Source organism: Rhagoletis zephyria, unplaced genomic scaffold (genome assembly GCF_001687245.7).
Source record: "Rhagoletis zephyria isolate East Lansing unplaced genomic scaffold, Rhagoletis_zephyria_1.1 Rzeph_scaffold_02299, whole genome shotgun sequence".
In the NCBI taxonomy this organism is placed as follows: domain Eukaryota; kingdom Metazoa; phylum Arthropoda; class Insecta; order Diptera; family Tephritidae; genus Rhagoletis; species Rhagoletis zephyria.
This window is the reverse complement of record NW_016159383.1, coordinates 32,711-45,791: the sequence shown is the minus strand read 5'-3', so window position 1 is coordinate 45,791 and position 13,081 is coordinate 32,711. Positions and strand designations below refer to the sequence as shown.

Here is a 13,081-nt window from a genome sequence, read left to right as displayed (position 1 = left end):
TTTTCGAAGCTGGCGGCTGTTGGTCGCATCTGCTCCAAACAAACTCACAGTAAATTTTAAAAATTCGTCGCGTGTGGATGCGTCTGCTCGCTCTCTGTGATACAATAAACTAACCGAAAATCCCGCTTAACGCCCACTCAACTACGCCAATTTGTGTTTGCTGTGAATAATAACAACGAAATAGTACACCGAAAACTATACATCCCAACTATCGCTGTTCCAGTAATCCAACACAAACAACGTTGTCGCAAACTTGCTAAGTACAGCAGACATACAAAATATTATAAAGAAAAGGAATACATCTCAAAACCTAAAACCCGTTTAAAGCCAAAATGTCATCGAATCGTGCACCAAAGTCTGGTTTTGCTGCCGAAGCACAACGCAAAGTAAGTACTTACGTGTGCAATATGTTTATATGTATGTATAACTATCTAAAAGGAAGTGAGGCATAGGGTTTTGCCATTTAATATGATACCATAATCCAAGTAGTGTGAAGTTAAATTTTAATGAGTTTTTGTAGGTACTTGGCGCAATTTGTGAAGGTTATGTACTGTACACATGTATGTAACTATTTACATTAATGTATATACATATAGAGGTATCTACTTGCACATGAACATAAAAGCGCGGCAAATGGTGACCCTCAATGGCATGCGTCTGGCTTCGCAAAAAGATGCATACGGCGACCTTCAAAAGCTCGGTACATACAGTATTGGCCAATACAATAGCACCCCCATTTCAAAGTGGTATTGTTTCCCACTCATGTTTATTTATTTATTTTTAAGAACTTTCAATTAAAATACAGTTCATTCTCTAACAAAACCCATATTAACCCAAATTTGAAACTTTTTAGAAAACTACAAAAAATTTCAAAAACCACCAAAATTTCAAACGTTTTTCTCAGAAGTGTTAAATTTATTTGTGAGTTCGCAGTTTTATAGCCCATTAAATTTTAGTCTAACAATGTGCAAGTTTCAATTCACCGTTGGTTTTTTAGATTTTTTGTCGCCGAAGGTGTTCCGGGTTTCTTCCATATAGAAATAAATTGCGTTTATTCATTATATGAAAGCAAATGCGACAAAAAAAATCTAAAAAATGAACGGTAATTTTTAGCCTGCGTACTCAAAAAAATTCTAACACTTCTGAGAAAAAAGGTTGAAGTTTAGGTAAAAATTTGTTGAGTTTTTTTGTAGTCTTTTACAAAGTTTAAAGCTCGGGTCTATATGAGTTTTGTTAGACAATCAACTATATTTCAATTGAAAATTCTTAAAAATTAATAATTAAACATAAGTGCCAAACAATATCACTTTGAAATGGGGGTGCTATAGATATGGCCAATACTGTAAATAAATACGTGCATGTGTATGTACATATGTTTAGTAATTTGCACGAGTTCTAATTCGCATATTGTATGTATCTACCTTAATTTAGAAAGCCCCTACTAAAATTTTTAAGCCTATAGTATATTTAAAAAACTTTATAAAAACTAAAAGTTTTAATTTGGGAATCTCTTCAAAAACCTAGGTTTTAATAAACACTGAAACTAATTGATTAATATAGAACAGGTATGCAAATTCTATTAGGCCCTTAGTTAGTAATCTATCGAACTTTGTACCAAGCGGAATTTCGAAAGAAAATGAGTTACGACCTCTATTTATTACATTATGAGCGTATTTATTTAGTTTTAAAAATTTTCAATTGAAATGCAGTTCATTCATTTGATATATAAACCAAAGTTTAAATCTTTGTATAAAACTAAACAAAAATTCAACAAATTTTCATCCAAATATACATACATACATATATTCATACATCAATAAATTAATTACAGTCGTTGTTAAAAAAAAAGTTTTTTCTAAAAAATCTGGGCTTCAATCAAAGTACAACCCCTAAAAATTTTTCCTAGGCATTCAGCACGTAATACATATTAAATGCAAAGTAAAAATAAAAAATTTAGATTTACAGCCTCATTGCGTAAGTCGTAAATTAGGCTAAATTGTACGACTCGACCACATAAGTATTGTCTACTGTCGTGCTGAAATAAGTAAAAGACGAAAATCGTCGAAAAATATGCAGTGCGGTTTTAATACACTGGTCGAGTCGAAATTTTCGGCAATGTCATACAATTCTCGTTACGATTCGCCTCTCGAAAAACGACTCTCGCAATGAGGCTGTTATTTTACCCAGTAGACATATTGACGGACTATTCTTTCGAAACATCGATCCAACGATAGTGTTTGGCGAAATCCAACTGACTATTTTTGAATAAATCTTTCAAATCCGGCGAATGTGGCTACGTTGATATGTTGTTGTTATTGAAACGGCATTATTATTGTCCAAAGGATTTTGGATACCGATGATCGATAGACTATGCACAGATATATACATATGCAGGCTGTGTATCTGGGTCGTCCTGGTTAAGCTGGAGGTAAAAAAGTTCCTTGCCATGGTTATACCAGTCATAATTTTTGCTAACAAAACGGTCATACGCCCACCTGATTTACAAAATAAAATGTTATTCCAGTCGTATTTGGAGTTGCCCAAATTTAAAACCTATCTTATTTTAAACCGGTATCTAAATATCGATATTTTGGAATGCATGGATAAGGCTTCATGTCAGGAGCTTTCGGTGAGTCAATCTAATTTTTGGCGCAAAAGTCAGTTACGAAATTTCGCAAGAACCGCGATACGTGGTTGTATGCATATAGTACGTGTATTTGTGTGTATATATGTTTTTCACCATCACGTGACATAAACACATCTCCCACTTTGAAAACGATTTCTCACTCAGATTAACCCACAAATGTGACGAATAGCGGATCATTTATAGAATGGCCACGCAATTTCAATTGTAGGAAAAAACAGAGAACACCCCAACAATTTAAAAGTCTACCAGCGACCAATGCGATTAAGTGAAAGCGGTAATTCTATGCAACTTGCGAGCTTAGCGTGCAACGGTAGATGGAATGGTGCGGCCGAATAAGTTGTTGTATGGATATTTCCATTCATACGTATGCATGTTTTGTACATAAATGCATACGTTTAGTGTATGCACTTCTGATAAATGTATGCTATAATAAGGGGCAGGTTTTCTGGTTTCTTGATACTTATAAATGTACATGTGTGTAAGCCTGCATGGATACCTTCTTTATTCGATAGCTTATTCAAACACCCGATTACTGCATGCTTCAATTAGTATTTTTGTTTGATGGTGGTGTAAAAGTTGCAGCCTGCAACGTTTTAAGGGGATCAACGTTTTACCGGTTTACACACTATAAATGTACATACACACACACATACATATGCATTTGGATGCATTCATATATATGTACATATGTTCCGACAATTGTAATGGGTGAAATAGATATATATATATTACATGGAGGCATTACATTACATCCACTCAAACGTATCTACATTTGGATATACCTACATATACATGTACATATCGTTGGAATATATAGCTACATACCCTGCAAAAAGTGGGACTAGGTTAAATACTAGTACGGGACCACGCTACCTTGTAACCAACACTAGTAACCAAGATGGTCCAAATATATGGAGAAAATATGGTTACATTAACATTGCGATGTCATTGGACCTGACCACCTCTGGTCCAACGCTGCATAACATGTGACCACTTCTGGTCTACCGCTACATAACATGGGACGACCTCGACAACTACTCCTTTTGCACCATGGCACATTCGGCAGCCGAATCATGTTGCCGATGGGGCACGAAGAGGTGGTTCTCAACACATATATCACTTTTTTACGTTTGAAGTGGTCCAAGTAAGCATAACAAGTTACTAGTATGCAACCTGGTCCTTTTGCACTTACTTTAAAACTACGACATAGTGGACCACGTGGTCCTCAAATTTTTGCAGGGTATGTACTCAACAAGTATGTATGTATGTACATAAATATGTTTGGCGGGAATGAAAGTGTAAAGTTCCAAGCAGCTGTTTAAACTGCGAATGGCTCAATGATGTCATCGCATTGTTTTCTATATTACTCATGTCCCCTCATATTCGTCAAATGTAGTAGATAAATATGCTCATACGTATGTAGATACGTATTTACGTGAACAGAGAAGCACCGAAAAGATAACCTGGGCTGTCACTGAATCCGTCATAGTCCGAATTTACGTGAAATCTACGAAGATGCTATCACTGAATCCGAATAACTACGAACGAAGCATACACTTTAAGTGCATACGTTCGTAGCAATTCGGATTCAGTGATCGCGTTTTCGTACATTTTACGAAAATCGGACTACGATGGTTTCAGCGATAGCCCAGAATACAGGTATACAGTAAATATACTTGTACCTGAATGCAGGTACACATTTGTACATACTAAATACCATAAACAGCCTTTGAATTGTCGTTGACTTGAAAGGAAGTGCTTCCAGTCGGAGAGATTTCGCTTATTTGAATACAGAATTGTATGCATTTGCCTACTTATTTCTCGACTTATGATTTACTTACACGCTAACTGATCTCGAATACTACGAACTACACACCTTTCCAAGTGAATATGTACCACGACCCTTTTTTAACTATTCTTGCCACTCTTCTTAAAAGTATTTTTTATCCAAAATATTTTACGAATCCAATTGAAGCACATTGTATGGCGCTGGATTTGCATATATGTATGTAGCTAAGCTTTCATTTCCATTTCAATAATAATGTTCTTATTTATTTTAGCTACGAAAAGCCAGTTCTAAATGGCAGCGTCGACGAATTGGGCAAGTAAAGCCAGGCAAAACAGTGAAAAATAAAACCACATATACTTATGTAGCTCACCTTACATTGCATGACAGTCTTTGCGGCGCGGAGAACACACGTCAGCGAAAGCTGAGTAGAGGAAAATGTGTGACTTCAAACTACACATATAAGTACATCTGTACTTACAAATATATGTATAGGTGTGCAAGTACATATACATATGTATGTACAATCACACGAACGTATGTAAATATGTACATACTCGCTATATGCAAAAATAATATGGGTTTATATATCCATATGTGTATATTCCTTTTTATTTACTACTTGTGTGCTTGATTCAGTCCGTCTACACAAGCACATTTATGGCAGAAATTCTTTCCTTCATTCTACTCCCAACAAGCCTACGTACTATATGCATGTATGTACGTGTTCACCCTTTGGACAAAATAATTCAATATTTGTATAAGCAATACTTCCCCTGCAGTAAAATTCAGAGACAGTCTGGCAAGTTCCGACCTACATACATATTTCATAACTATCTCTGAACTAGTGCAAAACGGCTGCAGAGCGAAACAGTTGAAACTTGCGGTGTAAGTGTACAAATTCTCACTTCTCGTACAATATGAAAGTAGCTCAGCGAGAAGACTTCCGACTCAAGTGTTCCCACGACAGTCGGGTCTACGTAACCGAAACGACCCAGGTTTATGTTAGGCCAAGGACTGTCACTCCAGCAACACTCGCCAAAAACTTTGGGGAATCTGTATGCTGTTACAACAACAACAAACTCCGACTCAAGCATCGTTGGTCGCGAGTTCAAATCGCGGTGGAGGCAGTTGTGAGTTTTCAGATTTAATGAATTTAAATTGTTGCGCGCAGCTTACAATAAATTTTTTTCTTTTTTTATAAAATACATATGTAACTAACATGGAATCTGTAAAAGAAAAGAAGAAATGAAAAAAAAACATCCAAAAATCGAATCTTAAAAACGTGTTCTTATAAGAAAAACTGTACAAAGCGGAGCGGGTTAAAAAAGAGTTGCAAAGTAATGCACTGGGCGACAATTGTCACCGCCAATGACATCGCCGTGTCAAACTGGACAGTTGAATGCATTGCTTGGGTATTAAGGTAGAACTAGTACTGTCGGCAAAAGTCTAGTTCTACGCTAATTCTGAACTAGTCAGATTTTCTGCAGGGTCAAAGCTATATATGTATGTATGTATGTATATAGGTCTCACGTAAGAAGGGGAGAATATCGCTGCAATACCAATGACGATCATTACGATCGCACTCGACAAACAAATAAAAATGTACACATATTTGTTGCTCGTAACTTTCATAACTGCTCGTTGTTGAGCGCCTGCTTAGTTGTTGGCTCTCCTCTACGCTGCTAGCTCCCTGCAAAACTTGATGATGGAATTTTTGCCGCTGAATTGTTACGTGTTTGTTATTTAATATTTTTTATTATCAGTAATTTACTTTTTAAAGTATAAAATAAGAACCGAAGGGCCAATACATTTGCAAGTACAAGTATAGAATTGTGTTCGTAGATAGGAGTACCTACCCTGCTGTAAAATATATTTTTTAAAAGTATGCTGGACTAAATCGATTTGGTAGTAATACTAGTAAGCTATTTATGTATAGAAAACAATGCCCAAAAATGTTATCGTTAACTAGGATAACAGCGCTTCGTTAACATTATTGATAAATAGGATATCAATGGAAATGTGGATAGATACATATATCGATAATGGCATTGAAAAAGATTTGTATAAGTTTATCGATAAATATATCGAAAACGATATATCGAAAACCGCGCCGATAAATGTAAAACATTGTTGCTAAATGTAGTTTGACCAGTTTTGGTTATATTTCTTTGGTTTATTTAATGTTTAATACTTTTTTATAAAAGTCTAGCTCATTATATAATAAACTGGATATGAGCGATTCCAGCGAAAAATCGACCACGTAAAAAAATTAAAAGTCCTATATCTAACTTATTTATAGGCCGATTTGGCTGCAACATTGCAACATTTTTGCCAAAAATGGTCTCGTTAGGTTAGGCGCCAGGGTCGAGATATTTTGAAAAAGCGTATTTATGCTCTGATTTGTTACAAATTTGGCATGTTTAGTTGAAACGTAGTAGGACATAGATTTGCAAAAAATGGAACCGCTGGTGGCGCTGATGTCAAAATAAAAAGTACGTTCAACATAAAATGCATATTTTCTTCCCGTTAAAAATTCTTTCAAGAACAATATTAACAAAACTCAATGGAAATGTTAGTAACGTAACGCCGGCTAACCTCACGTCAGACAATTCAGCTGATTAAACATATAGCAGAAAAGATCTCTGCATTTCAAAACTTGTAAAGTTAACTTAAAAAATTTCCAATATTACTACAAAAACTTTTATACAAATATGCTTGCCCGATTCGCAGAGTTTTGCAATTTTGTAATCGTAGTCAAAATCCACTTCTATTTTTTGTAACGTCACGCCAGCGCGAAAGTTTAGTAGTATCTTTAAATCGCTACTATTATAGTTGTAATACCCACATACAGTGTTGAATATATCATTTTGGACCACATTCAATATTATATTTTTTCCATCTAAGTTTATTTATTAATTTTAGGATTTTTCAAATAAAATATTGTAGAACACTGAAAAAAATTCATCAAAATTTCGAAATTTTTTCTCAGTAGTGCTTAATTATTTTTGAGTATACAGTTTCATAGTCCTTTAAATTTTAATCTTTTAATTCTGGTGCAAATTTGTCAAGTTTTTATAATTTTTCTTTTTACAGTTTATTACAGTTTGTTAAATAATGACCTAGACTTTTGTAAAAAAAATATTAAACTAAGGCGTTTCTATTATTTCTTCCACCAGTGTATGTGCATACATAAATATGTACGGATAAAATCTGGATATCTGGACACCAACGGTGTTGCTTATGTAGCTAAATGGAAATTTTTACCGCGCTTAGCATTATTTTGTCGCTCGGTAACAAAGAAACGATGCTATGGTCGAAAACTTGAACTACACGTTTTCCTTTAGATCAATCAACCAAAAATTAAAATTCACAATTGTTTGCGAAAAAATAGCACACTTGACAACTTAAGTGATATCTAAGTATGTATGCATTAGCAGACGATTAAGTAATCGCCAATTGCGACATTTCACAATATTTCACCTACTTTTACTACTCGTCCTCAATGCGGACCGATATGAAGGTGCAAGTAATACATAGCAGTAGTGGCGATGATGGTACATATTAATGTCATGCACTGGAGCAGTAAAAAATAAAAAATAAACACACAACGACATACATATGTACGTATGCGCAATAATAAATTGGCGATCTGTGTTGTATGTTATGTTATATTGCATAACCATCAAAAATCAACACATTGATTCACCAGAAAAATAAAGAAAAATAAACACTTGACAAAAGTCGGAGAGGGGGAGGGAGGGGGGGAGATAAAAACCAGACACACAATTGAAAAATAAATAAATAAACAGCTACGAGCAAATGAACAAACATGCCAAGTACAATTGCATATCGTTGCCTTAATATAGAAAGGCCCTATCTAACATCGTCGCTGAAATGCACAAAGCCGTAACTAACTAAAATCTTTTATTGCATAAAATGATGTGAGGCCACATAATTCGATCAAATGCATCATAATCAATTAAAACGTAAATTTTCGATTTTTAGTTAGTTACGACTTTTTGTAAATCAGCGACGATGTCAGATAGGGCCTTTCTATATTAAGGCAACGATATGTACATAGATCTAAAACCGGACCCAGCTTACTGACATTCGCAAGCAAAGCTTATGCCGGCTCTAAGTGGCATACATATTTACTATATATTTATTCGCTTATTCACTAAGAGACTGTCACAACTCAAAAAACGAGATTTTTCAAGAGACGCGTTTGAAGTTTTTTGATTTGCTCGCAAAATATAGAAAAACGATGGACGTATTAGGGGTATTTTCTCAGTCTTGCAAAACCCTTGCACGGTGCACGGTTTGCAAAGCTGTCCCATGGTTTAAGTGGATTTTCACTCAGGTGACAAGCAATTATCAAGTTTGCCATTTTGATTAGCTGTCCCATACAGAAACCGGCTTTTACCGTGCAGTCTGTACACCAAGACTCAAGACGAAGACTTTGCAAGACTCAGAGAATACCCCTATTGTCTTCTTACGCGGAAACTACACAAGATTTTAGCACGAAATTTGTACGCAATATGCAGCTGGATGAAACGAGTATTTCCGCATCATTTGTTAAAAAAAAAAATCAGTTTTTTAGTTAAGTCTTTTTGTAAATGAGCGATATGTACATAGTACAATACATATGTATGTACAAAAAATCATTGGTAGTTTTTTTTTATATTCAATCGCCGGCGCCTAAAAAGGCAAAAAATGAATATTTCAAATTTTGTCCGTTTATCTGTGTTCAAATGTGGTACATACATATGTATATATGTTTGAAATTTATACCTACAAACATATAGTATAAAGACGTTGGTTAATACATAATTATAATTATTATTATGTGTGTGCGCATGCGCCATCTATGGCCACATTTGTTCACATGGGAGTATCTCGATTTGTGTTTCTAAGGCTCATAGTTATAAGCATATTTTTATGTACATACATGTGTGCAGATGAATGAATGGTCAACTTACTTTTTTTATTAAAAGAAAAAAAAACGAAATTGAAAATATTCAATATTAATTTTTGGCAGTTGCTTTAAAGTGAACTTCTGATTCATCATTATGACGATGATGACATCATAATTTCGCGAATATACCAAATTTGTTTGTCCTAACGCCAACACAAAAGTAAAACTGTTGCTAAAGTTTAACTGTGGCTTCGCTATTGTATTTGTTTCCTGCTTTGATATACTATATTTCGCTGGAATGGCATATTTGAATGTAACAAATTACCCTTGCAGATGACGCAAAATTTTCACATGTTTAACTTTTGTATCGCTCGACAAGCAAGCAATTAGTCAATTCATGAATTCAATGAATTTGTTCGTTGTGTGTGTTCGTGTTGTCGTTTATTAGATATTAATCATGCGATTTTAAAGTTTTCTACAATTTGAAGTGAAAAGCTCGTTAGAAGATACGGTGACATTTTGCTTGATAACGGTGTTTTAAATTTTTTTCCTTAGGTGCTTTGCTTATATGTACCAGAGACCCAAAATAATTATTATATTTGAGATCAAAAACGTCGCCTTGTTTTAAGATGAATTTTTTTTTGGTCTTTGTATAATATATATTTACGAAAAATATCTTTTTCCGTCTCGCGGAACGATTATTTTCAGATGGAAATTATTTACGTCTTTTCATAATAATTATATTCGACTTCTGTTTTTCTCGTCTCTCATGAAATTTATTTCAAGATGACAATGATTTACATCGCACGTTTTTTCTTAATAGAATCGGTACATGTACTGTCGATTTCAAGAAATTAAACGCTCGATTATTGGAATTTGATTTGCTAACATCTGGCAACCCTTTTCAAAAAACTAAAACCGCGTAAAAGCAAAGCCCTAAATTTTACACCTCACTTTTTAAAATCGAACGAACGATATAGGTTTGATGAAATGAACGATTGTGGCGTTAAATATTTAACTCGTCAAATCTCCGAACTCAATTAAGAAGTTTAATTTCAATAAAAGTCCCATATAATTATTATGAGAAGACGTAAATCATTTCCGTCTTGTAATAAACGACCCGAGAGACGGGAAAAAAAAAGAAATCCCATATATAATTATTATAAGAAGACGAAAATAATTTACAACTCAAAATGTATTTTGAATAAAGCCCTTCTTGGGTAAGCCATTTAGAATGCCTTCACTTAAGAAAGCCTACCTAAATTATCTACTGGGTTCGGCTTGAGCTATGAGCTTAAGAGATCATCTTCCGCAGCTATTTGTAAATGTTTGCTGCCAAAAATGGTTTCTTATTTGCTTGTTTTTTTTTTGTTAAATGTGCAATTAAATTTCTAAAAATCATAATTATAAAAGTTCGAATGCAATCATAATTTACGCTATCTGTATAGATTTTCGCTAAGATTTCACTAATGGTGATTTCGTTTCTACCAAAAAATGTCGCCTTTTGATTGCCCCTTTTTCTTTTCGTGTTCGATTCCAAATTAAAGGTCAGGGGTGAGACAATTTTGTGTTCGTTTCTTAAAATGTCGCACGCTTGTAAGGCAAAAAAGGCAAAAAATCAGATTGTTATTTAAAACGATAATATTATGAAATACGTGAACAAGGGCAAGAAGGCAAAACCCATGCCCTTTTACAGGGTTGAGTGGAATTTCAAACACATTTTACACCGAGGAAGGGCAACATTTTTTGGAAGAAACGAAATCACCGTTTCTAATTATCTTTTATGAACAACTCTCAAATAAATCAAAGCTCAAAAATGTACACAATGATGATTCCCCTTAAACAGTAGTATACATATATATATATGTACATACATTTGCTGCCTCCTCGATTCTTCCCAGTCAAGTTGGGGTGGTCAAACATCGTAAAAATGACGCAGCTAAAAAATATTTACAATTTTTCGCCATAATTTGCTGAACAGCGTGAAATAGAGTTCAGCAGATCAGTTCTGCTAAATGCGAACACAAAGGTGTAAACCTACAAGGCTGCGCGCCATAAAAAAAAAAACGAATGTCACGGAAAAAACATTTGTCGGAGAATAAAAACATGCTTTTAGAACACAATTTACATGTGTACCAACTAGAGTCCGACCGATTGTTCGGCTTTAGCTTCGGTTTGCCGATTAATCGGTAGGGTGATTGACTCGGTTTTTTTTTTTTTTTGAAATCTATAGGCGGGCTTTTTTAAATATCAATTTTTCAGACATCGAATAAACCGGATTTTTTCATCAAACAAACCTATAATAATTATTTTTTTTTTAAGGAAAGGTGTTACCTCACAGGTGGTCCCATACTAATTTGATTTAAATCCGATCATTGGATCATGAAGAAACTAACAATAATCTCAAATTTTTATATGAGAATTGAAGTCGGTTTTAATTTTTGCGAAAACCGGTTTTGGAAAAAAGGCGAATAATCGAATACTGTATTAATCGACAATATTTTTATATTCGGCTGGATGCTCGGCTTCGGCAAATTCGGTTCGGCTTCGGCCGAAAAATCTTCCTTCGGTCGGACTCTACTACCAACATAGTTGTTAAAAAAATTAATTAACTGGAAAACAGAATTCACGCCACGCCATTGATTGTAAAACAATGGGCCTACTTTACTTAGCAGATCTACTAATCATTTTTTTTGCTGTAGTCAGGCCAAAGCTCGTATGCTATCTTACAAATATGCAAGTGATTTTGAGTTTTATATTGGTCTGCGGATATTCGGATTTTTAATCAGATATTCGAATATCCGCATTATCCAGATATTCAAAAAATCCGTCTAGAAATCCCAGCCCTAGCTGAAATACTCCCAACAACATCTCGATTACGAATAATAACAAATTGATAGTAGACGGATATGCACTCTTAAGATCAAATACTACGATCATAGAAGTCTTAAGTATTTCATAAAAAAAAACTATTTCCTAAATTCGGTCCAACTGTCGAATGACACTGAATTGACTCAAAAATTTTATTATTCGCTTGGGGAAGCTGCAACTTTCGTACTAGCGGTTGGCAAATGCGAAAATCGTACGCATTCTACAGAAAAGTAGTAACTCGAAATTGATCAATGTTGGTATTAGGCAATAAAAGTGTTCACAGCACCTATGTATGTAAGTAGGTATGTTTGCATATTTATTTGAAGCAATACTTTGTTGTAACTTGTTACAAACATACATAGTAAAGTCCCCCTTCCCCGTATGATTAACTTGAACTTTGAAATAAAAGAATCTTGAGTTATCTAATACATTTTTTTTCAGAACTTGTGCGATATGTATGCTGTATCTCAAAATGTGGCGCGCTTCTGTGAAAACTTAATCGACACTTTGTCGCCTTGACCATGAATGATGTCAAAATAGAGCAAAGCAACATCACATCATAGCAATAAACAAAAACTCAGCTAGAATACTAAATAATTGCTAGAAATGGAAAAATTTGCGATATTTTTGCTTACAAAGCACATATATACACTGTACATACATTCATCACATCAGAAATATGTATGTATGCAAGTGCCGTGCCACCCCTATAGAAAACAAAAGCTGTAAGCTATTTAGTAAATAGTATGTGCTAACTTTGTAAATACTAAATACATAATGAAGCTACTATTTACTGCTCTGGATATGACTAATTTTGAGAAAATGTTATACATAACTATGCATACATGTGTATGTATGT

At 34.4% G+C, this 13,081-nt stretch overlaps 1 protein-coding gene across 1 annotated transcript in view; it reads left to right on the top strand.

Annotated features, from left to right (window-relative positions):
* The window catches only part of Chd64 (transgelin calponin-3), a 31,043-nt gene continuing 17,962 nt past the window's right edge, over positions 1-13,081 (top strand). The window contains exon 1 of the mRNA XM_017620937.1: positions 1-386. Within this exon, the coding sequence (XP_017476426.1) occupies positions 333-386 (54 nt within the window). The 5' untranslated portion in view covers positions 1-332. The remainder of the gene's footprint in view (positions 387-13,081) is intronic.